The sequence below is a fragment of the Acipenser ruthenus genome, chromosome 1, assembly GCF_902713425.1.
Source record: "Acipenser ruthenus chromosome 1, fAciRut3.2 maternal haplotype, whole genome shotgun sequence".
NCBI lineage: Eukaryota > Metazoa > Chordata > Actinopteri > Acipenseriformes > Acipenseridae > Acipenser > Acipenser ruthenus.
The window spans coordinates 80,898,057-80,922,220 of NC_081189.1; the positions used below are offsets into that span (position 1 = coordinate 80,898,057).

The 24,164-nt window shown below is 42.2% G+C and overlaps 1 protein-coding gene across 2 annotated transcripts in view; it reads left to right on the plus strand.

Moving 5' to 3' along the window:
- LOC117420736 (AP-1 complex-associated regulatory protein-like) overlaps positions 1-18,594 on the plus strand; it is a 30,115-nt gene extending 11,521 nt beyond the window's left edge. The window contains exons 3-10 of one of the 2 annotated variants that reach the window (XM_034034311.3): positions 6,274-6,300; positions 6,787-6,812; positions 8,074-8,170; positions 8,534-8,632; positions 9,227-9,288; positions 11,298-11,371; positions 12,794-12,910; positions 17,172-18,594. In XM_034034311.3, the coding sequence (XP_033890202.1) occupies positions 6,274-6,300; positions 6,787-6,812; positions 8,074-8,170; positions 8,534-8,632; positions 9,227-9,288; positions 11,298-11,371; positions 12,794-12,910; positions 17,172-17,464 (795 nt within the window). In that variant the 3' untranslated portion in view covers positions 17,465-18,594. The remainder of the gene's footprint in view (positions 1-6,273; positions 6,301-6,786; positions 6,813-8,073; positions 8,171-8,533; positions 8,633-9,226; positions 9,289-11,297; positions 11,372-12,793; positions 12,911-17,171) is intronic. The other variant, XM_034034312.3, reaches the window with a different exon arrangement.
- The last annotated feature ends 5,570 nt before the right edge of the window (positions 18,595-24,164 follow it).

A 24,164-nucleotide genomic window follows, 5' to 3' on the forward strand; every position in this document is an offset into this window, starting at 1 on the left:
CCAGCGCTTCCGCACGCCGTTTTACGTCTCCGTGGGCAGACCTGAGGGAACAGCAGAATGAAACTTATAGGGTCAGCAATTTCCCCAAGACCCGCCTCCCAGCCACTCAGAGAGAAGGAAAGTCCGCACACCCACTCTTTCCCCTCTCCGTGTCACTGCCATGACTGACAGGCAGATATTGACGAGCTGCTGCCCTCTCCCTGCAGCACTATGAACACGCCAGAAGAGTCAGCACAGATCTCCCCTGTTACATATCCTCCCCCTTAGAATGGCACCACCGGTCCATTCGAAAATCCTACAACCCCATGCCTTCCCGAGAGAAAAAATCTGCGTTTTGATGCAGTTTCCCTGCTCGGTGGACAACCCTGAAGGCATAGGGCTGCAGGGCCAAGTACCATCGCGTGATTCTGGCGTTGTTATCCTTCATCCGGTGAAGCCATGCCAAGGGGGCATGATCTGTAACCAGGGTGAAGTGTCGCCCCAGGAGGTAGTACCGGAGTGACTCGACTGCCCATTTTACTGCGAGACACTCCTTCTCGATGGTACTATAGTTCTTCTCGCGGGGAAGGAGCTTCCTGCTGATGTACAGGACCGGGTGCTCGCTTCCCCGCACCTCCTGAGACAACACTGCCCCGAGACCTGTCTCTGACGCATCCGTCTGCAGGGTGAACCTCTTACCGAAATCCGGACTGCATAGCACTGGCTTACTACACAATCTCTGCTTCAAAGCGAGAAAGGCCCTCTGGCACGGCTCCGTCCACTGAACCGTATTTGGGGCAGCCTTCCGGGTGAGGTCTGTCAAGGGAGCAGCAAGCGTAGCGAAGTCCGGAATGAACTTCCTGTAATAGCCCGCTAGTCCCAAGAAAGAGCGCACCTGGGTTTTGGTCGTAGGGACCGGCCAGTCAGCCAAGGCTTTCACCTTAGCAATCAGCGGTCTGATCTGGCCACCCCCTACTCGATACCCCAAATACTCCGACTCACTCTTCCCAATGGCACATTTCTTTGGGTTAGCAGTGAGCCCAGCCTCCCGCAAGGATTGCAATACCGCCGCTACCTTACACAGATGACTCGGCCAATCCTCACTGTGGATAACCACGTCATCTATGTAAGCAGCGGCGTACTGCTGATGGGGCCACAAAATGCGATCCATCATCCGCTGGAAAGTGGCTGGTGCTCCGTGCAACCCAAAGGGCATGGTCCTAAATTGGTATAATCCGAAGGGAGTCGAAAACGCCGTCCTCTCTCTGGATTTCGGGGTCAGGGGTATCTGCCAGTACCCCTTCGTTAAATCCAGTGTCGTCATAAAATGAGCCGTGCCAAGACGCTCCAGCAATTCATCTACCCGGGGCATGGGATAAGCGTCAAACTTCGATTTTTCATTAACTCGCCTGAAGTCAATGCAAAATCGAGTTGACCCGTCCGGCTTATCCACTAAAACAATTGGACTATTCCAGTCACTTTGGGACTCTTCTATTACCCCCAGTCTCAGCATTTCATCAATTTCCGTTTTTATTACCTGTCTTTTACGTTCAGGTACACGGTATGGCCTCTGGCGAACTAGCGTCCCCGGCTCAACTTCAATGTGATGATGGGCTACTCGAGTCCGCCCCGGGACGGGAGAAAACACATCAGGAAATTTCGTCACCAGCGCCCGAGCCTGACATTTCTGTGTTGGTGTCAGATTCTCTGCAATCTGTACCGACCCTGTTTTCGCCAACACAGAAAGATCAGGTCCCAGGTCGGTGACGTCATCTGCCTGCGCCACTATCAATGCCTCCGGTTGCAGCCAGGGCTTCAGGAGGTTAACATGATAAATGTGTTTCTCTCTCCGTCGCTCCGGCTGGCAGATCTCATAATCCACCGCCCCAACCCGGCGTGTAACCTCGAAGGGTCCTTGCCACTTAGCCAGGAGTTTTGACTCAGAACTGGGTAATAATAGAAGCACTTTATCCCCCGGCTGAAATGTGCGCAACCGGGCTCCTCTATTGTATTGGGTCTCCTGTCTGTGTTGTGCCTGCTGCAAATTATCCTGCGCCCATTTTCCAACAGACTCCAGACGTTTGCGCAGGTCCAACACATACCGGACTGCATTCGTCGAATTATCCTGCTGTTCCTCCCACATCTCTCTGACCAGATCGAGCACACCCCGGGGTCTTCGCCCATACAGCAGCTCGAATGGAGAAAACCCCGTGGAAGCCTGGGGTACCTCTCTGATCGCAAAGAGAAGGGGAGGAATCAGCTGGTCCCAGTAACGCACATCACTACTAATAAATCTGCGCAACGTGTTCTTAAGGGTCTTATTAAAGCGCTCCACAAGACCATCGGTCTGAGGATGAAACACCGATGTCCTAATGGTCTTAATCCCCAAAAGTTTACATGTTCCGCGGATTAGCCGGGACATAAAGTTGGTGCCTTGGTCGGTCAGTATCTCCCTGGGGATCCCCACCCGGGAGAAAACCTTCACGAGCTCGTCGGCAACAGACTTAGCGGACATAGATCGGAGGGGTATAGCCTCTGGATAACGCGTCGCGTAATCCAAAATGACTAATAGGTGTGTGTATCCCGCCGCACTCCTTTCCAATGGCCCGATTATGTCCATCCCAATACGCTCAAACGGAGCTTCCACTAGGGGCAACGGCACCAGTGGTGCTCGTGGGACGGCTCTAGGGCTAGCTTTCTGACACTCCCCACACCGTTCACAAAACCGTCTGACGTCACCATCCAGCCCCAGCCAATAGAACCGTGTCACAAGCCTCGCTTTGGTTTTGTCCCTTCCTAAGTGACCAGACAGGGGAATAGCGTGAGCAAGCTGCAGCAAATCCTCCTTAAAGGGCTGAGGGATGAGCAACTGATGACGCACCTCCCCCGTCTGGGGTAATTTGTCAACACGATACAGCAGGTCTCGATTAATCTCAAAGTGAGGGTACGTGGCGGCGCGTGTGGGCTCGACCACCCGACCATTAACCACCGCTGCCTGGTCAAAGAGCCTGCCCAGCACGTCGTCACGCCCTTGCTCGAGTCGGAAGTCACGGGAACGAGCTAAAAAATCAGCTCCCATGGCTTCCAGCTCGGGGTCGGGTCGGTCCGGAGCGGAGGCAGCCGAGCCGGACGCCTGTGCCGGCTCCGCAGCCTCCCCCCCCCCCGACTCTTCACCAACCGCCCCCACCTGAAACCTCTCGGACTCCTTCCATCGCCAGCCCTCATTCTTAGCGGCCCGACGTTCCCGTTTAGTTTTTCGGGGTCTAAATCTATGGCAAAACCAATTCGGGTCACAGAAGGGGAAGATCTCTCCAATTACTTCCTCCTTCTTGGCCAATAGGGTGGGCGGGGCTGTCAGAGCAGCTAACCAATCCTTAAACTGCCCACAGTCCCGCCCCAGAACTACTGGTACTGGCAATCGAGGACATAACCCTACATGCACCTGCGTCCCCTGCTGGCCAATCGTTATATTCACACTTATCTTAGGGTAGGAGCGTACATCCCCATGAATACATTTGATATGCACCTGTCCCAATAACCGTTTATGCCCCAGTGAGATTAGGCTATCCTGTATTAGGGACTGACCACACCCTGAATCCAGGAGCGCCTGGGTTTTTGTACCATCCACTGTCACAGGAATAACAAAACCCGTCTGCTGAAGTGACTGAGGTAATTGAACAGGCTTACCTGGTCGGCTGAGGTCACACTCCATCACGGGGCAATCCCGCGCAAGAGGTGGAAACACCGGAGCCATCAAAGGGGCTCGACGGTAAGGAAACCGTGCGAGACCCCGGTCCGACCCCGCAGCAGCCCGCGGGGAACCCCACGCTGCCCCGGTCCCCGGGCCGGGAGCTCGCACAGCCCCCCCCCGCCCAAAACCTTGTACACCCCTTCCCCCCCAGTCCCTTCGCCCTATCCGGGGCCGGTGGGGCCAATGATGCCGCAGTGCTTCTCCCCGGCAGCCTGGCTGGCGTTGGTTCGGCTGCCCGGTACTGCTCTGCCAGTGCGACCGCCTGATCCATGGTGGCGGGTGCCTGCCACTGTACCCACAGCCGTGGTTCCGGAGCTAGACACTCCAGAAAGCGCTCCACCACAATCACCTCCACCAGCCTCGCTTTCGTGGTCGCATCTGGCCGCAACCACCCCATGGCATACTCATTTAAGCGATGCGCTATGGTTCTAGGGTGCTCCTCGGGCGGGAAGCGCTCCTCCCGAAACCTCCTCCGATAGCCCTCCGGTGTGGCCCCCACGCGATTCAGGATGGTAGCTTTTAGCGTGGGGTAGTCCATCATCCGGTCGGGAGACAGCGTCCTCGCTGCCGCTTGCGCCTCCCCCGTTAACTGGGGCAAGAGGTAACTGGCCCATTGGGCCTGATCCCACCCGGCAGAGGTCGCCAGCGCCTCGAACACCTCCAGGTAGGCTTCGGGTCGATCCTCTGCCGTCATCTTGGTTGGTCTCATCAACCGGGGGTCAGGTCCCGCCGGTCTAGCCGCCCCTTGCACCGCTGCCGTCAGGGTCTGGCGCAGGAGATTCATCATCTCCGCAAACTGGGAAGCATCCATGCTGGTGTGCACTGCTTGAAGGGGGCAGTGCCAGTGAATCCCACTTCTGACACCACGTGTGGAAGGGTGGTGGGTAATTCACTGACACAGGAGACAGAAATGAGGCTGAAAACACCGCACAGGTGCCCAGTTTTATTAGAAACTTATTTTGGGTTCAGCCTGCAGAGGGCGCTGTTGTCTGTGGCCTGCCGTACCAGCTATGGTAGCGACAGAGCCACAACTATACCGGAGCGGTACAGGGTACAGAGGTTAGAACAAAAAGAACACTAATCAAAAGGCAAAAGAAACAGAGAAAACAAAACACAGTAAACAAAACTACAAAATAAAAAGTGCTGCACTCGGCAGCTTCTCCCCAACCGTCGCTACTCGTACGGCCCGGGTCTCCGTCCTACTCTAGCGGCTCCCTCAGCCTGCTATCCACTTTGTCGGGGCTGCCCAAGAGTTTTCTTTTCCCCCGCTACTGCTAAATCTTTCTTTCTTTTGGTTTCTTATTTGTTTGTCTCGCCGGGATTTTTCGTCCGGGCTGATTTTCCTCCAGCGCTTCCGCACGCCGTTTTACGTCTCCGTGGGCAGACCTGAGGGAACAGCAGAATGAAACTTATAGGGTCAGCAATTTCCCCAAGACCCGCCTCCCAGCCACTCAGAGAGAAGGAAAGTCCGCACACCCACTCTTTCCCCTCTCCGTGTCACTGCCATGACTGACAGGCAGATATTGACGAGCTGCTGCCCTCTCCCTGCAGCACTATGAACACGCCAGAAGAGTCAGCACAGATCTCCCCTGTTACAGACTGGATAATATTAATTTAAGTTGAGTCAATGTTATAAGGGACATCCATACAGTAACAAACATCAATTTGCCTATCACTCACCTAAGAATAATGATTGTTTTCACCAAAATCAACAAAGTAGATATGGACCACTATATCAATGCGCAAGTGCTGTTTTATAGCAAAAACATCAGAACCTTTATCTTTCTCAGTTTGTAAACTTTTTAGAACCTAATTTTAAACTGTTAATGGCAAATGAGACATTTTGACTGAAATGCCTTTAAGGGTTCACTGTAAAATGTATCTTAGCGTACATTAATAATAATAATAATAATAATAATAATAATACAGTGGAGCACGCTTAATGTCCCGCTCATTGAAATGTCCCAGCCAGAGTATCATGGGAGACAATGGGGAAAAAACATTCCTGATAATATCACTTCAGTTATTATCACACTCCACTTAATATTAATCAAATATCTAAGCTATTCAACTGTTTTGCACCCCACTTAATATCATTTCAAACTGCCTGCATGATTTCCTAGTCATGCAGCGACTGCTGGCTGTGCAGCATCTGTTCTCACTTCGGTGTTTAGTTTCAAATTAAATTGGAAAAGTGTTAGAATGAAAAAGACTTGGACAAAAGCTGAAATAATTGCTCTATCAGACCAGTGAGAACATTTCATTTTGGGAAATGACTTGCATATAAATAGGTTGCTGTTTTGGAGCAATTATTTTTTCATATAATTATTACTAGTACACTGTATTAACTGATATAACATTATAGACAGGTTAACTAAACTGCATATCATATTGACCAAAATTATATTGTGGAGCATAACGTGCCATGCTTTTTTATAGCTGGTCATGGCCACCGCTGTATCTTAATAGTTGAATGTGTCTTTGTACTTGCTTTTGCCTGTTGATGACATGCTAATTAAATATTGTTCTTCTTCTCTTTGCAGTTTGAGAATCTTGTAGAGAGCGATGAGGTAGGTGGTTTCTCCAGGGGTTGAACAAGTAGTTTAATGTTTCAAGTCTAAAGGCACTTAAATAGATTACTTAGCTGTATAGTGTATCGTCAGAGATTTACTGTAAGTAACAAAACAGTGAAGAAGAGGGTCTCTGATTTAGACTCAACAGGACTTCTGCAACATCAAGTGACATCATAATGTGCATGTGCTTCAGTGCAGGGCACATGGTGTTTCTGTAAGATTTCTTGTTTGGGTGTTTGTTAGGCACAGGATGTGATCCCTGATTAGTGATTGTTAATAGTTCTCTGGGTTTCCACACCAATGGTAACAGTGTACTGTAAGCGCCAGGCTTCTCTCATTGCTGGATGGAGTAACTCACAATGACTTTCAAATCCTGTCTGCCAGCTGATACAGGCTTAGACAGCTCGTGTAGAAACTCTTAAACTGTATGTCAGAGCAAATTACTTATTTTATCTTCTTTTTCCTTTTTTTTTTTTTTGACAGGGCGAGAGTCCAGGAAGCAGCCTAAGGTTTGTGTATGAATGATACAATTGGATTGAATTCAAAGAAACCCAAAAAGACCAACTGAGATACAACAATATGTGTTTTAATATGTGTCTACTTGTATTTTAAAGATGAATATACTTCATTTGTATAATGTTTGTAATTACTCTGTGCCAGGAATGTACATTCACAGTTCATGAGATGGCTCTGGCTACTTGTACATTAACTGATCTAGTCTGTGTTACATATTCCTACGGTAAAAGTTCTCTGTGGTCAATGCACCTTTCAATGCTGCACACCTCTAACTAGGTCTAAGAAAAACACTCCTTTTAAAATGATGTGTAATACCAAGAGATAAGCATTCCAAAACTTCAAATAAACAACTCCTTTATTTATTAGAATACTGTTTTATTTTCTCCTTGTTCAATACACTTTTTTGCTTATCTATATCAAAGTGAATACAACACAATATTTAAGTGATTGTAAACATCACACATGTGTAAAGGGATTGTAAAAGAACACTGAAAATGTCATTTAAAGCTATTTACCCTTTAAATATTTGTTACTCAGGAATCTGTTAGCTGAGAGCTGATGAAGGGGCTTTGTGTACAGATGCACCTACATCAAACTTAAACACAGTGCCAGGCTAAAGCACAGCAAGAGCCCCTCAACACCAGGCTTTATTGGGCTGTTGACCACACGCCAACTAGAGGCGTAGTGTTGTGGTTCTGTGTTCCATTATCTGTAAGCCCTGACAGAAGACACATGCAGTAGTTATATGAACTGTTACTAGAAATTACCTGAAAGGTCAAAGGCTGTAATTCTGATATAAATCACTTTTTGTTGTAAGGAAATATGTTTTCGGAATTGTTTGAGTGTAAGCAGATGTGTATTTTCCAAATTTCTGTTGGTACAGCACTGTAACAAACTTTGCCATACCAGGAACACCAGACAAATTGCCCTGATGGAAATGTTGGTTAGTAATGAAGCCGCTGCATTGAGGGAGGTGGTTGCCTGGGCATCCTCTGTAATGCTCCTTGTTTTATGGAGATCCTTCTGATTTCCCGTAGTTGTTGCTGAATAGTTGCACACAGTAAGTCTAGTGGATCACGTGACAAAGGGGTTTTCTAATTTCCTTTTTTTCCTTAATGTTTTGGCTAGTCTGTAGATTCACGGGTATCAGTCTTCTGCTGGGGTTATGTTAATGATAACCAAAATATAATAAAATGAGAAAGAAAATGTCCTCTTTTAAGCTTTTAAAACCCACTGATTATTCTCTTTTTCTAGACCGCTAAGTGAAGAAGAAATTGGACATCTTAAAGAAAAGCGGTATAATGCAATCGCAGAAAATCAGAAGACAGCAGACGAAAAGCTTCACTCTGAGGTATTTTTTTTTTTTGTGAGAAGAGATACAGCTTCTCTCAAATATATTATCACTTACTATGTAAACTCTGTTATATTCCACAATAAATGACTTTTTTTCTTAAAATGATTGTTTTGTCAAACACATATTATTTTATTTTGATACAACATTAACATTTCAGATCAAAACTGACACTTGGACCACTGAATGCCAGTCTGATTTAACATCAAACATCAAACCCATCTGGCAGGCTTTTCTGTTTTTATTTTGCTTTGTTTTTACAGAACCGGATTTCTATATTTCAGTTGCTTTGTTTTCATTTTGCTTTTTCAGCTAGAGAGGATTCTGATTTTGTTAACCCCTTATTGTTTTGTTCATGCACAGTTAGCTGCACAGGAGGAGAAGTTAAGGATAGAAGAGGAGGCTTTTTACGCTGCCCAGCGCGAAGCTGCCAGGGCAGCAATACAGAGCAAGCTTCTGGAGGTGAGGGGATTCAGAACGCCCCATTTCCTGTCACTGTTTCACACTCCAGTCTGTCAGTGCCTTTTTACCTTTTAATTTGGAATCTTGTGTTGACAACAGTGCATCTCAAGCTGTATCATGCTTGGTGTAATTGTGGTTGAGTCCAAAAGTCTTATTGCATCAGATTCAGCAGTAAATAAAATGAACACATACAGAAACACAATTTGTTTTTGTTTTTTTACAGATCTAGAGCTCTTGCTGTCATTCACGCCTTCATTTTCTCCTTAATTTGGTTTTGCAATTTGTTTACTATTATTTTAAACCTACATTCAATCATTTTAATTTGTGCTTGATTGCCAGATTATGAGCTTTAATTAGACCTGGTTTTAGTTGGACCTTTAATACCTTGCATTAACAAGCTTTGTGAATATGTGTTTTCTTTTCTATGGTTGTGGGGTCATCTACAGTTCGCTGGTCCCTGTTTTCACAATTGAGGTAAAGCTGTAAATGAAATGCTTGTTTCAAGTGGGGGACCAGCAAATTGTAGGTGTCCCCAGTTCTGCACACGTATGCATGTCAGTGTGTATTGTAAGTGCTCTTTTTGTTTGGAAGCAGCATAGGCTCCACAAGATGAAACAGAGGCCACAACTTGCAGGGAGTGGGGATTACCAAAAAAGGTAAACTGGCTTTGATAAAAATTACAGGAGGGTTTGGGATGCTGTTGGGTGAAAGATGTGTTCTTTCGTTCTTCATCCTATGCACTAGCTGCACATTTCAATATTTTTTTGGTCATGTGAAAGGGAATTACTTTTATGATCCCTTTTAAAGTTATTACAACATCTATTAATTTTATACAGTAGGTCTCAAATGTACAGGTATGAAAGAAACGCCAAACAACTGTCTGGTACTACACTAGGTTAAAGAAAATGGTTCACAGGCCATTCTCTTGGACTGTCTTGTACTTCCTGGGTCATTTCACCAGGAGAATGGAATTGTCCCCACCCCTTCACTGGCATCTTACCTGTCAACAATCAGTCAGCTGCTTCTCCAATTGACTGACATGCTTTCAGCCAGTAACATGCTTTGACGCAAAAGACACTGCTGAGAAATGACCCAGGGAATGCAAGTGCAAACAGATAGCCAAAGAATAACGCATAGAAACTGATAGCTTCTTTTAATCTAAAGTAGAACCATAAATCATGTTTTAAAATGACAATGCATGTGTGCTATAACATCTGTTTATTGTAAAACGGCACATTTGAGACCTATGTAGCTAATGGAAGTGCAAAATGGCTAAGATTTATGGAATTATTTTGTTGGCTACAATTTTGTCAGGTTTTAGAGGTTAAGTAATTAATGGATTTATACCTAAATTGAAGTGTAATTGGTGAAATTAAGTAATTGAGGGTATGGTTGTATCAAATACCTGGGCTGGAATGTTCCTCGATGTGCACCACTGCTTTAAGGGGTGCAAGGTTGAGGGGCACAGAAACTGAATCATTCATGTTATCTTTTTGGCCACTGGGTGCCACTGTTGCGCCTAAATTGGCCAGCCAAAGTACATTCTTACTACCCTACTTATGAGACACTAGGCCCTATTCAAAACAAATTCAATTGTGAGTTATTTCATTTTTTTCAGTCTGGTTTAAGGAAGTTTGACATTCATTAAACTATCCTGTAGCTAAAATGCCAACAAAAGTTTAGAACACAAAGCGTTATATTAAAAATGTAATCTGTAAAACACTTAAGCTTTAGTTGATCACAGGTTTAAATAAATATTTAACATAACATTTTTACATGCACAGTCAATTATCATTAACACGAATTTCAAGGGACCAGCAAAACAAATCTTTCATGAGTAATTCATATGATGTGCAGTCCAAGCCAAATGCATACTGTCAGTTTTTCAGTTACAGAACAATGAAAAGTATTATAAATGTAAAAGTACTGTGCATTTTATTAAAAAATACAGTTGTAACTTGTGAACTTTTAAAAAGTATACAATGCAAATGAACTGCATTTGAAATCTGCATGTCCTATTCTGATCACAGCGTAACCAACATCAGGGTGTTGAGCAAATTGGACATGCTGGCAACTTGCATCCACATTTTGCTGTTCAATGACCTGTATTCTTGCATCCCGGTTTTTCAAATTGATTGACAAAGTGTTCGCGGGAATGTTAAAATCTGCAGCAACATCTTGTAGGGTGGTGCATCATCCACCGCTTTCATCGCCTCCACTTTTGTCTAATGGATAGTGCACGTTCTTGCGCTGCTACATGAAAATGGCATTGATGCGTGAGCACTATGGCAATGCATCATAGGATCAGTAGTTCCAAAACAGCACTAAAATATAGAACAGAGGCGCTAATCTGGATGCAAGTGAATACATTTCCCAATATCCTTTGCACTCAGCTGTTCAAACTAGGGCAATTTAGTTTTATTCAAATTTTTCTACCCTAGAGGGGCTCCAAAATAATTTGCATTAACAGGAAATTTGTGTTTAGTGAATTTGTATTATAAGAAGTAATTTACAATAAGCGACAGCTAAATTTGTCCAGGACTGTGTTCAAAATAGCATCAGGACATTTGTTTACTCCGAGTTTGATAACGAGATTGACTATATATCCTGAACTCAGGCTTCTTTCTGTGTATGTAGCATTTTAAAATGTAGTTTTTTTGTGCAGTTTAGCAGCAGGGGAGGACTTTGAAACCTATCTGCGGAATGTAAAGGCTCAGTCAGAAGCCTTCAGGAGCAGTAGTAAGTCATTCATCTTTTGTATCTGTTTCTTGGAAGAGTAAAGGTTGGTTTATACTTCTCTCGTAGACAAAAGCCGTACATCAGCTGCAGACACTTCTACGGGTGCGCCAAAAGGACTGAAGCACCCCCGAGTTCGCAGACTTTTTGACGCAGCAAAGTGGTCGTAGCTGTCGTCATACTTTCAGCCAGTCTGCGTTGCTGCCGGTATCGACTTGTGACTAGGGTTGCCAACAGGCTCCACAATCCCGGGACACTTTGAATGAAGTGACTGTGTAAATTGGCTCATATATAATGTTATGAGCAGCAAACAAGTAAAACTGATCAACTGTTCTCCATACTGCCTCCGATCAGACGTATTGAACAGCTGAGCAACGTTACTGATTTGATTGAGAAAGTAACTGCATACAGAAAATAAATAGTGACGTTAACTTATTAGTGACTCAAATATATAAAAAGAATAACAATAATACAAATAAAAATACATTGTATTCATTGTTATTGTTATTATTATTATACAAGTGGTTGCTGCGCATGGTAGCCTATGTAAGCACCAATATTCATTTTAGCAAAGGTTCAATTACCATTTAATTTCATTCAGTTTAGAGGCAAGTTTAAAATCCTGTTCTGTTGTTCATGTTTATGAACTTCTTCTGTTAAGTGTTTCTCAAAAACTTGCTCTGTCGTGCTTCACTGGCTTGCGACCATGCGACAAATATTGGATTTTTTTATCATCCGATCCTGTGCGTTTTGCGGTCGCAGACACACAAGAAAAGGCCGTACGACTTTTCAAAAAAGACGCAGCTCGCGGCAGTGCTAATTATGTCATTCCGACTGTCGGAGACCACTGACTCAGTCGGAAGTATAAACCAGCCTTCATGGTAAGAGGTTATGGCCCTGGGTGACAAGAGAGCTAATTCTGTTTAGTTTAAAATTACAAATACTGCATTTGTGTATGTTTTAAATACTGTACTTGATAGTTATAACTTGCTTAAAGGAATCAGCCAGTTACCATTACAGTTTTGTCCCAATTCCAGTACATCTTATCCTGTGTACAGATGTCATCCTGTTGTAGTTCCTGAGTACAGTATGTGTTTTTGTGGTTAATATGGAGCATGTAGGGTGTCATTTTGCACAGTTTGAGCAGCCAGAACCACCCAAACTGCATGAGATGACCCCTCTTATACAATATAGACACCCTACACAACATATTAACTTGTAATATCGGTTTCTGTTTTTAACAAAAAAATATGTCATGCAGTAACTTCAAATTCAGTTTTTCTTGTATTATATTATTTGAAAACTATATATATATATATATATATTTATTTAATTATTATTTATTTTTTTATTTTTTTAAATGAAGTTGATAGGTTGTTGAATGAATGCACCTGTAATTACAAATCATATTATTGTTCCTCTCAGGAGTCACCTCTGAGACAATTATGACTCCAAACACAGAAAGTAGCTGTGACTTCACAAACAAAACCAGATCCACCAATGATGACACATCGCTGGACCTGGAGTGGGAGGATGAAGAAGGTAAACTGAGCATTTGATTTATTTTGTTGTTGTAGTGTGTGTATATATATATATATATATATATATATATATTGTGTAAGGCAGCAGGTGGCGTGAGACAGCAGGGAGGGGGTTAAAACCTCCCTACGAGAGAGAAAAGATGTGCGAATGCACTTGTTAATTGTTTTATTAATGATTATCCGCACCTGAGCGGGTTTGGGCAGTTAAAAGGAGAGCAGTCAGTCTGCTCAGGGCTGCTGAGGAGAAGGAGACAGACGAGGTGCTCTGCTTCCCAGCAGTCAGAGAGAGCGAGAGAGTTAAGAAGTAAGTGCGGTACTAAACTGTTGTTTTGGGAGGACAGGGAAACGGCTTAGCCGTCCTGCGTTAGTTAGGTTCCTGCGTGTGTAGTTAGCGCTCGATAAGAGCTAGGTGTTTGTTTTGTGTTTTTGTTTGTTTTATTAAAAGTGCGCGGAAGCGTTGAACGCTATTTCTGTGTCTGGGTCAATTCTTAAAGGGGCAACGAACCCGAGAAGGTGAAGTCTTTTACATATGGTACCAGAAGTGTGGGTGCACCTACGACCCAGTAAAAGAAAAAATGGATTTTAAGGAATTGATCGAGGAGATCAAAAGAAACACCGTTGCTCAAGTAGAACAGACAAAGAAGTGGCGACAGGAGTTGGGGCTACCGGATCCGGAGCCGACGGAGCTGGACCTGCTGCTCCAAAGGTGGGAGCAGGCAGGGGGTGCCCCACTGACTCAAGCCCCGGAGCCCAGAGGGGAGGAGCTGCCGCTGCCGGAGCCCAGAGAGGAGGAGCCGCCGCTTCCGGAGCCCAGAGGGGAGGAGCCGGAGCCCGGGGAGGAGGTGGAAAGCATACCTCCACCACAGCCCCGACCACCACCCCTACAGTCCAGTTCGGCGCCGCTGCGTCCAGTCCCTCACCCCTTGCTCCGGGACACCCTGCCGGTCTTCCTGGACCTCCCTGTGCTGGACCTGGAGCCCAGGGGTCTGGAGCACTGGCCACAGCTCTGCCCCTGGTTACCTGCTCCGCTCTCCCCGAGCACCCAGACGTCGCTGGGCTGCTGCCAGACGTCGCTGTCGCTCCCCCTGTTCGCTGCTTCGCTTCCCCTGGGTGGTCGGGCATCACTGCGCCAGTCCCCAGGGGAAGACCTGTGTCCACTGCGGCATCCTCCAGTGCCCCGGCCTACACTTCGGTCGGCCCTGTTAGCCCGGTGGGGTCCCGTGTCGCCGGTTTGCGGTCCCTTCCTGGCAGCGCCGAAAGGACCGACCCATCCTCAAGCCCGCCCGTGGAAGAGGGCGGCAATGGACATTGCTGGACTTGGGGCTGGGTGGTTGTGTTTTAGGGGAGGAGGTGGCCGTCTCGTGGCCTGTGTCTTGAAAAGACAAGGGGGGGGGTGTGTAAGGCAGCAGGTGGCGTGAGACAGCAGGGAGGGGGTTAAAACCTCCCTGCGAGAGAGAAAAGATGTGCGAATGCACTTGTTAATTGTTTTATTAATGATTATCCGCACCTGAGCGGGTTTGGGCAGTTAAAAGGAGAGCAGTCAGTCTGCTCAGGGCTGCTGAGGAGAAGGAGGCAGACGAGGTGCTCTGCTTCCCAGCAGTCAGAGAGAGCAAGAGAGTTAAGAAGTAAGTGCGGTACTAAACTGTTGTTTTGGGAGGACAGGGAAACGGCTTAGCCGTCCTGCGTTAGTTGGGTTCCTGCGTGTGTAGTTAGTGCTCGTATAAGAGCTAGGTGTTTGTTTTGTGTTTTTGTTTGTTTTATTAAAAGTGCGCGGAAGCGCTGAACGCTATTTCTGTGTCTGGGTCAATTCTTAAAGGGGCAACGAACCCGAGAAGGTGAAGTCTTTTACAATATATATATATATATATATATATATATATATATATATATATATATATATATATATATATATATATATATATATATATATATAGTGGTTTCTACCAATAATGTCACATTTTGTTGAATTACAAGTAATCTATGCAGTTTTTCAAACAAACGTTTTTTATTCAAAGCTGTAGTGGTTAAACTGAACACTGTTATATGAGGAGGAGGTTAAATGTCAGCAAAACTTGCAAAGAAAATGTAAAAAATGAAATGTACTGGTTGCTTAAGTATTCAGCCCCTTAAGTCAGTACTTGGTAGAAGCACCTTTTGCAGCAATTACTGCTATGAGTCTTTTTGGATAGGTCTCTACTAGCTTTGCACAGTAGGATGGTGACATTTTTGCCCATTCTTCACGGGAAAATTGCTCTAGTTCTGATAAGTTTATTGGGGATCGATGATGGACTGCAATCTTCAAGTCTCGCCATAAATTTTTAGTTGGATTCAAGTCAGGACTTTGACTGGCCACTCAAGAACATTATCTTCTTGTTCAACCACTCCAATGTGGCTTTGGCTTTGGCTTTGTGCTTCGGGTCATTGTCCTGCTGAAATGTGAATTTCCTCCCCAGTTTCAGAGTCTTGGCTGACTCAAACAGGTTTTCCTCAAGGATTTGCCTGTACTTTGCACCATCCATTCTCTCCTCTATCCTGACAAGCTTCCCAGTTCCTGCTGAAGAGAAGCATCCCCATAACATGATGCTGCCACCTCCATGCTTGACAGTTGGGATGGTGTTGACTGGGTGATGTGCAGGCTTGCGCCAGACGTAATGCTTGGAATTTAGACCGAAAAGTAAAATTTTTGTCTCGTCTGACCACAAAACCTTTTTCCACATGTGTGCAGTATCATCTACATTCTTTTTCGCACACTCCATACGTGCTTTAAGATGAGACTTTTTAAGTAATGACTTCTTTCTTGCCACCCGTCCATACAGGCCAGCTTTGTGTAAGGACTGGCTTATTGTTGATGTGTGAACACTGACTCCCATCTCAGACACAGAACTTTGCAGATCTCTCAAGGTCATTGTTGGCTTCAGAGTGACATCCCAAACCAGTTTCCTGCTTGCCCAGCTGCTCAGTTTGGGAGGGCGACCTGATCTGGTTAGTGTCTAGGTGGTATGATGCATCTTCCACTTCTTAATGATGGACTTCACTGTGCTGAGAGGGAGAATCAGCGCTTTTGAAATTTTCTTGTACCTTTCTCCTGCTCTGTGCCTCCTCTACCACTTTATCCCTGACTTGTTTCAAAAACTCATTGGTCTTCATGGTAGCTTTGTTGGATCACTATGTGAGTTGCAGCTTGAAAGTCTTTTTATATACCTGAGGGAAATTATCTCCAAGTTAAACCACTTTGGGTACACACAGACTGAAACCATTTCACTAATTCTGTGACCTTTCAAACAAATCATTTGCACCTGAGCTGATTTTAGGGCTGCAATAGCAAAAGGGTTGAATACTTATGTAACTGAGATTAATCTGTTTTTCTCTGTAAATCTTATTTATTTATATTCTATATGCATTTTTTAACTGTATCAATGTGGAGTAGTTTGTGTAGATTCTACATGTAAAGTCTAATTTGAAAGAGCCGTGGAGTACGTTCAGGTGCCAACACAGTGTGAAAACTTTGCGGCGGGGTCAATACTTCTGCAAAACACTGTATGTATGTATGTGTGTGTGTGTGTGTGTGTGTGTATATATATATATGTGTGTGTGTGTGTGTGTATATATATATATATATATGTATGTACATACATACACATACACACACATACATACATACCAGTCATTTACCAGGTTACTCGTACCAGCACGCTGCTGAAGGCACAAGCCGAAACCTACATCATCTACATCCCTTAATTTCTTATAAGATTTTGACTTGTATTTAGAGTGTTAACCACAGTAATTTGAGTAAATTTGTCTAAGCCTGTATAAAATCTAGCTTGTTTTATTTGGCGGTCCCCAATCCAGTTACTGACAAGGCAACTAAAATTAAATGTGAGCCCTAAAACCGTGAATCAGGATATATAATCCATGTAGTCTTTGGAAATGAAAAGCTAGAACGGTGTCACATATTCTTTAACAACTTTAAAATGATTTGTCATATTGACAGTATGAAATAAACCAGTAAATAAATCTGTATTAAACAGTATTATTAGTTTTCAAGCCCAGTTTTATGTAGTTATTTACAAATAATATGACGCACCCTTATTACTGGGGATGCTTTGTTTTTGTTCACTAAAACTCCCATTTCTAGTTTTTATGAAGTATACACATGTTGAATAGTAATACTGAACACTGATTGCATATTGCATATGTAAGTGTAGTGACGGTCAATGCCTGTTGTGGTCAGGTTTTTAACTTGGATTCCTTTTTGTTTGAAGGGATGAACAGAATGATTCCAGTGAGGGAACGATCTAAAACCGAGGAGGACATACTCCGAGCAGCACTGAGACCCAGCGCTAGGAGAACAGGCAGCAACCCCACGTCAACCTCCGACGATTCCAATGGACTGGAGTGGGAAAACGATTTTGTTGGGACCCAGATTGACGACAACGGCAATTCTGAATATGCAGGGTTTGTGAACCCAGTTTTAGAACTCTCCTCCTCCAGTGACTTGCAAAAGCCTGATAGCGACCAGCAAGATAGATCGTGTAAACAGACAGGAGTTGTTTGAAGTGTAATCAAACTGTTAAACTGTTGTCCTTTCAGTTGTTTTTTTTTTTTTTCTTTTTCTCAAGGTCTTAATTTTGCTGGGTAATTACCGGGTCTGCAATATGCAGGTTGACAGAGTGCGTCTGTTGCACAAAAGCGCTCTGAACTAAGTGCAATTTGGGGTTTCAACCATCTGCCATGGTTGGCAAAAAACATTTGTGTTATTACCCAATTTCATACTCCTACATTTTCTAGTGATACCAAGACAGCACACCAACCTGTATCCTGCAAGTACTGGTTTCATTTTGGTCATTGAGAAATTAATGTAAAATTTATTGCCTAGCACAGTTGTCTGATCTACATAGAATCAGATTAAGGATTTTGTGGTTTATAATATGAAAAGATTCCTGTGTGTCTTCTCATTTAAATCACCCATAACCAACCCCTAGTCACACCAGGATCATTCAAATCCTACTACTTCAAATATAAAACATTTCAACTGTAGATCTGGAAGTGTTTTATAAATGGCTTTAATGCAGGGAAGACAATGTATTTATGATTATGGAAACTTGATTTTTCTAACTTTGTATCCATTCCAATGCTCTATATGGTAAACTTACATTAAATCATTGACTTCATTGATGTGAAAACACTGGGTTTGTCAAGGTGGTTTCTGTAAATATTTGTGCAGCCTCATCATTGAAGCAAAAAAAAAAAAGTTTTTAATTGTTCACTAACATGCCTTGGTATAATTATTTTTAAGTTAAAGGTGTGACCAAGAAAATGTATTTGTTTTAGCTAATCAAAGTGTTGCTGTGTGCAATCGGCATGCTGTGAGACAGAAAGCAAATAGTTTTTAGCTGTGCTGCTTCTCTTTCACTCTTAAGGCCACCGCACACTAGACCGACCCGATAAGATACCGACACGATTTTCAAACAAAACCCGCCAACGAGCAGAATCCATTGGTATCATCGGTGTCAGTTTCTGCCGTACACAAAACCGACGCATCACCGACACGACGAAATCGCGTCAGTGTCTTATCGGGCCGGTCTAGTGTGCGGTGGCCTTTAGTGTATGTTCCTTTTTTACTGAACAGTTTACTAAGATATGTACACTACTGCAATCAAATTAAAACAAAAGATTATTCACACCGTTCTGTGCATGCATGTTTATTGATTTACTGTACTGAACAAGAACATACATTACTAGGATTACAATTGAAACCTATGATCTAGTTTACACAGCAGGTAAAATGAAAATCCATCCAATAGATAGTGTAAGAATTATGACCCTTTTTTTGCTTAATTTGCACCACTTTTCTTCCAGTAATTTATTTAATAGGACAGTGCTTTGAATTAAATACCATAATGTTCCTTTTTTTGGGATCTCATAATAATAATAATAATAATAATAATAATAAGGACCCGATCATGTCCATCTGCCTCTACATGGTGAACATGACAATTGCACTGATTGATTTTGCACTAATATTCACCAAACTTGAATCATGCATACCTAGCCTCATCTTGATGTTTCAGATTGAATTTGGCTATAATGTGATAAACTTGATTATATACAAATATTTTTTTACCTTTTGGGTACTGTGCGATTTATAAGGAGCCTCTGTATATTCACTGGTTCAATAGTATAAATTCCATAATAATAATAATAACAAGTTTGGGCTGTACAGTACAACAATGAAAGACCTGTGGCCTGTTTCACGAACGTGGTTTAAAGAGTTATCCGGCTAACTTCCAGGTTTAATTGTGAAAGTCAGGCTTAGTCTATTGCACTAAACAAGATAATAATAACAACTCAGGCTTAAATCCATGGTAACTTATCATGATTAAACTAACCTGCTCCAGAGCAGGTTAATAAAGATTAATCCTGACTTTTAAAACTGAAAAAAAATAAAATAAATGGCGTCACCTTTTCTACCGAGAGTGGTAGATGTTGGTGCTGTGATAATTATACAGGCTTTTCGTGGGGAGAGGGTGTTGAGCGATCGCCAGGTTCCAATTTAATAATCCAGATTCCACCCTGTACGAGCGACACCGCTTCTCTAGGGATGGTATCCTGTATCTGGCAGATCTCCTAAGACCCACCCTTGAGCAACCAACCCGACGGAGCAGAGCCCTTACTCATATACAGGTACTCTGCATAGGTCTAAGATTATGGCCTGTGGAACATTTTTGTATACAGTTGGCGATGCAGAAAATCTTAATAAGGTAAAGATATGCAGAGCTGTAAGGAAAGTGTACCTTGCACTGAAGAAGTTGCTGCCAGTCTTCATGAAATTTCCTGGACATGGTCCAGTGAAGCAGAACAAGGAGACGTTCTATGCTATTGCAGGTAATTATAATAATATATATTTAAAGTTTTTGTCCATATAAATAAGGCAAACTAATCTATATACTACATATTTTTAATTTTTTTCATTATTATCATTTTTCATGTTTCATTATTAATACATTTTTAACTTATAGGGTTTCCCAACATGATTGGTGTGGTGGATTGAAATGAAAATAGTGCTGTCTAATATGCTGTAGGATATTATGTCTATAAATTATGACCATAAATAATTTTCTGTTAATCAAAATTCAGTGGGATATAAATAATATATAATATAAATAATAAAGTCAGGGGATTTGTGCTTGTGTACTCGGGATACGTCTGTATACTTTTAACAGCGTCAGCTAGTTTGCCAGGCTGCCACCCTGGCTTTATTGGCAGTAGTGTGTGTGTTTTTTTTTTTTTTTTTTTGTTAAACTTTAACATTATCATACGTTGAAACTGAAATGTGTTGCTCATAAGCAGTAAAAAAAAAAAAAAAAAAAAAAAAAAAAATTGCCCTTTTGTTCTCAATTTTTTCAGATGACAGTTAATAAAGATTACCATGACAACACACTCAAACAGTTGGTTCCATGCGCATAGATAGGAACATTAACTTAAACGCAGTCTACGTTCTTGTAACAGAGTTAGCCTGCTAAGTTATATCCTGTTAACTCAAACCAGATAACTTAAACTAAACCTGGCTTTTTTTAAACCACTTTTGTGCAATAGGCCCCTGGTCTTAGCTGTATCATGCTTTCAGTCTTTTACCTGTATGTATAAAATGTAAACCCCTAAAAGACCAAAGCTCAAATGTGTTAAAAACGGCTTTCCTCGAAGTGATGTGCTGTGAAGAGAGTGTAACAAGTAAAAGGTATCCATCACTTCAGCATGGCTATGCAGCTATGTAGCTCACCTCTCCAACACAAACAATGCTGAATCACAAGCTAGTGTATGTACTTGTAATTAAATTCAGGTTGGTTTTACCTTTTTGAAAGACCACAGCCTGGATTCATTATCCCAAGTGTTTGGGAAATACATTGTTTATCTTGTCTTTTAATTTGCATAGTATGTTTCTCAAGATGCTGCCGTCCATAATTTATAGGAATCCGAAAGGGAAGATTATACCCGACATACAGTTTCACTTCCTGATTCTTCATTATTTCTGTGTTGTTAAGAAAGTGACCTTTATTTGCAGAATCCTCCATTTTCCCCTGCTGTGGATACATGCATATTCTTGATGAAGGAGGTTTAGTGTACAGCTATGTCTAAAAGTTTAGCATCACCTAGCATTTTAGGATTGAGACATTAAAAAAAAAAAAAACAGTGCGTGTGTAATATATATATATATATATATATATATATATATATATATATATATATATATATATATATATATAATGGATAATTGCAAAGCATACGACATGGTTTATTTAGATTTCCAGAAAGCTTTTGACAAAGTCCTGCATAAAAGATTAATTCTCAAACTGAACGCAGCAGAGATTCAAGGAAATGCATGCACATGGATTAGGGAGTGGTTAACATGTAGAAAACAGAAAGTACTGATTAGAGGAGAAACCTCAAAATGGAGCAAGGTAACCAGTGGTGTACCACAGGGATCAGTATTAGGTCCTCTGCTATTCCTAATCTACATTAATTATTTAGATTCTGGTATAGTAAGCAAACTCGTTAAATTTGCAGACCACACAAAAATAGGAGGAGTGGCAAACACTGTTGCAGCAGCAAAGGGCAGACAAAATTGGGCAGACATGGCAAATTAAATTTAATAGAGAAAAATGTAAAGTATTGCACGCAGGCAATAAAAATGTGCATTATAAATATCATATGGGAGATCGTGAAATTGAAGAAGGGAACTATGAAAAAGACCTAGGAGTTTATGTTGACTCAGAAATGTCTTCATCTAGACAATGTGGGGAAGCTATAAAAAAGGCCAACAAGATGCTTGGATATATTGTGAGGTGTTGAATTTAAATCAAGGGAAGTAATGTTAAAACTTTACAATGCATTAGTAAGACCTCACCTAGAATATTGTGTTTACTTCTGGTCACCTCGTTACAAAAAGGATATTGCTGCTCTAGAAAGAGTGCAAAGAAGAGCAACCAGAATTATCCCGGGTTTCAAAGGCATGTCGTATGCAGACAGGCTAAAAGAATTGAATCTATTCAGTCTTGAACAAAGAAGACTACTTGGTGATCTGATTCAAACATTCAAAATCCTAAAAGGTATAGACAATGTCGACCCAGGGGACTTCTTTGACCTGAAAAAAGAAACAAGGACCAGGGGTCACAAATGGAGATTAGATAAAGGGGCATTCAGAACAGAAAATAGGAGGCACTTTTTTACACAGAGAATTGTGAACTCCCCAGTAATGTTGTTGAAGCTAGGATCTTTCAAGAAGCTGCTTGATGAGATTCTGGGATCAATAAGCTACTAACAACCAAACGAGCAAGATGGGCTGAATGGCCTCCTCTCGTTTGTAAACTTTCTTATGTTCATATATATATATATATATATATATATATATATATATATATATATATATATATATATATATGAACACATTTTTTATATTTTTTTTAACATCATTTAATCGAAGAAACTACAAAATGATATCGCAAAAGTCTCTACCTGAAAGCATAACAGTAGTGCAGTATTTCATGTTCAATTTTCAAAATGTCACATTTTTCAATTTGTCAGTTTGTCGTTAAGTGCTGTATATGGAAAACTACAAAGCGATATGTAATTCAATATGTTAACATAACATTATTCAGCAGGTTTAATTCAACTTTATGAAGCAAATTAGTTCATTATCAGGTGTTGCAAAACTTTTTGTCATAGCTGTAGGTGTGCATCTGCCCCTACTGTATGCATGTATGTCACACTTGTTTTTAGTTCTCATGGAAACCCAATTGTGACGAAGGTCCTTCATTAGCACAAGTTATTGAGTTTATCAGTATCCTGGGCTATATAGAGGTATATTATTATTATTATTTATTTCTTAGCAGACACCCTTATCCAGGGTGACTTACAATTGTTATATCACATTATTATTGCATACAATTCCCCATTTATATAGTTGGGTTTTTATTGGAGCAATCTAGGTAAAGTACCTTGCTCAAGGGTACAGCAGCAATGTCCCCCACCTGGGATTGAACCCACAACCCTCCGGTCAAGAGTCCAGAGCCCTAACCACTACTCCACACTGCTGCCCTAATAAGAGTATATATGTATTGATGTATGTACTTCTGTCATACTAACATTTTTACTTCCATAGGTTGTGGTGATTAACTTTTTCATTATATAGGAAATACAGTATTTACAGGTGTGGTGTGAGAATATGTATGGTACTCCTCAAACTTTGGCTCCTGGACAACTGTTTACTACATGCTTCAATGACTCTTCTATACCCTTTTCTTTGCACTGGAAAACCTGAACTTTAATTATGCCACACTGAGGTTGAAATTCCATTTGAAAGAGATAGTGGAGGAGGTTGTATGTATGTCCATTCATATATATGTCATACTTCAAATTGTCATGAAAATTGCTATTAACCTATTTAACATAAGTTACATCGAGAATCGTATTCTGGAGATATACGGGAGTGTCTGTCTGTCTGTACGTCTGACCATCTGTATGTGACACTTACATGTTTGCATATATCTGGAGGGTCACATATCACATTGATTAAGCATTGCTAATTCCTGTGTTATACTGTCCTGTACCTACTGTTGATATAGGTCATGGTCAACTTTATATCATCATACCAATAGCTCTAATTTTGCAGTTTTTTTTTTAACTGTAACTACACAAGCTTTCTCTTTCCTGGAAACATTTGTGCCACTCTCACTCTGAACTAAACCGACAGCCCCCAGCTACCGCCTGCAAATGCACGAGGCTATACAACCTGCAAACCGCTGTAGTTCAGGGAAGCAAAACAAAAATGCAAGCAAAGTATCATAGGTATTCTGAGGGTATGTACGTGTTATGTACTGCATGGAGAATGTCACACTTACATTTTTACAATTATTTACTTTTTCATGATACTTTTAGCAAAAACATTCCTGGGGCATGTGAACATGTATGGTATTTTGGCACATAAGGCTTCTGAACTATGTTCTGTTTACAGCTGGATTCCTAGGAGATTTATTTGATCTTCAATATCTTTTTGTTTACATCAGAAAACCTGACCTTGATACTTGATCCTGCAAGAGATTATGGGAACTGTGAGATGCAAACTATGCCATAAATCGAGGAAGCAAACAACAAAGAGGATAGTGTTTACTGCAGTGTTAGCATTTAACAGGAATCACAGTCCTGTATACACTGTCTTAAGGAAGAGTTCACCCATAACCCTTCTTGCTCACAGATTG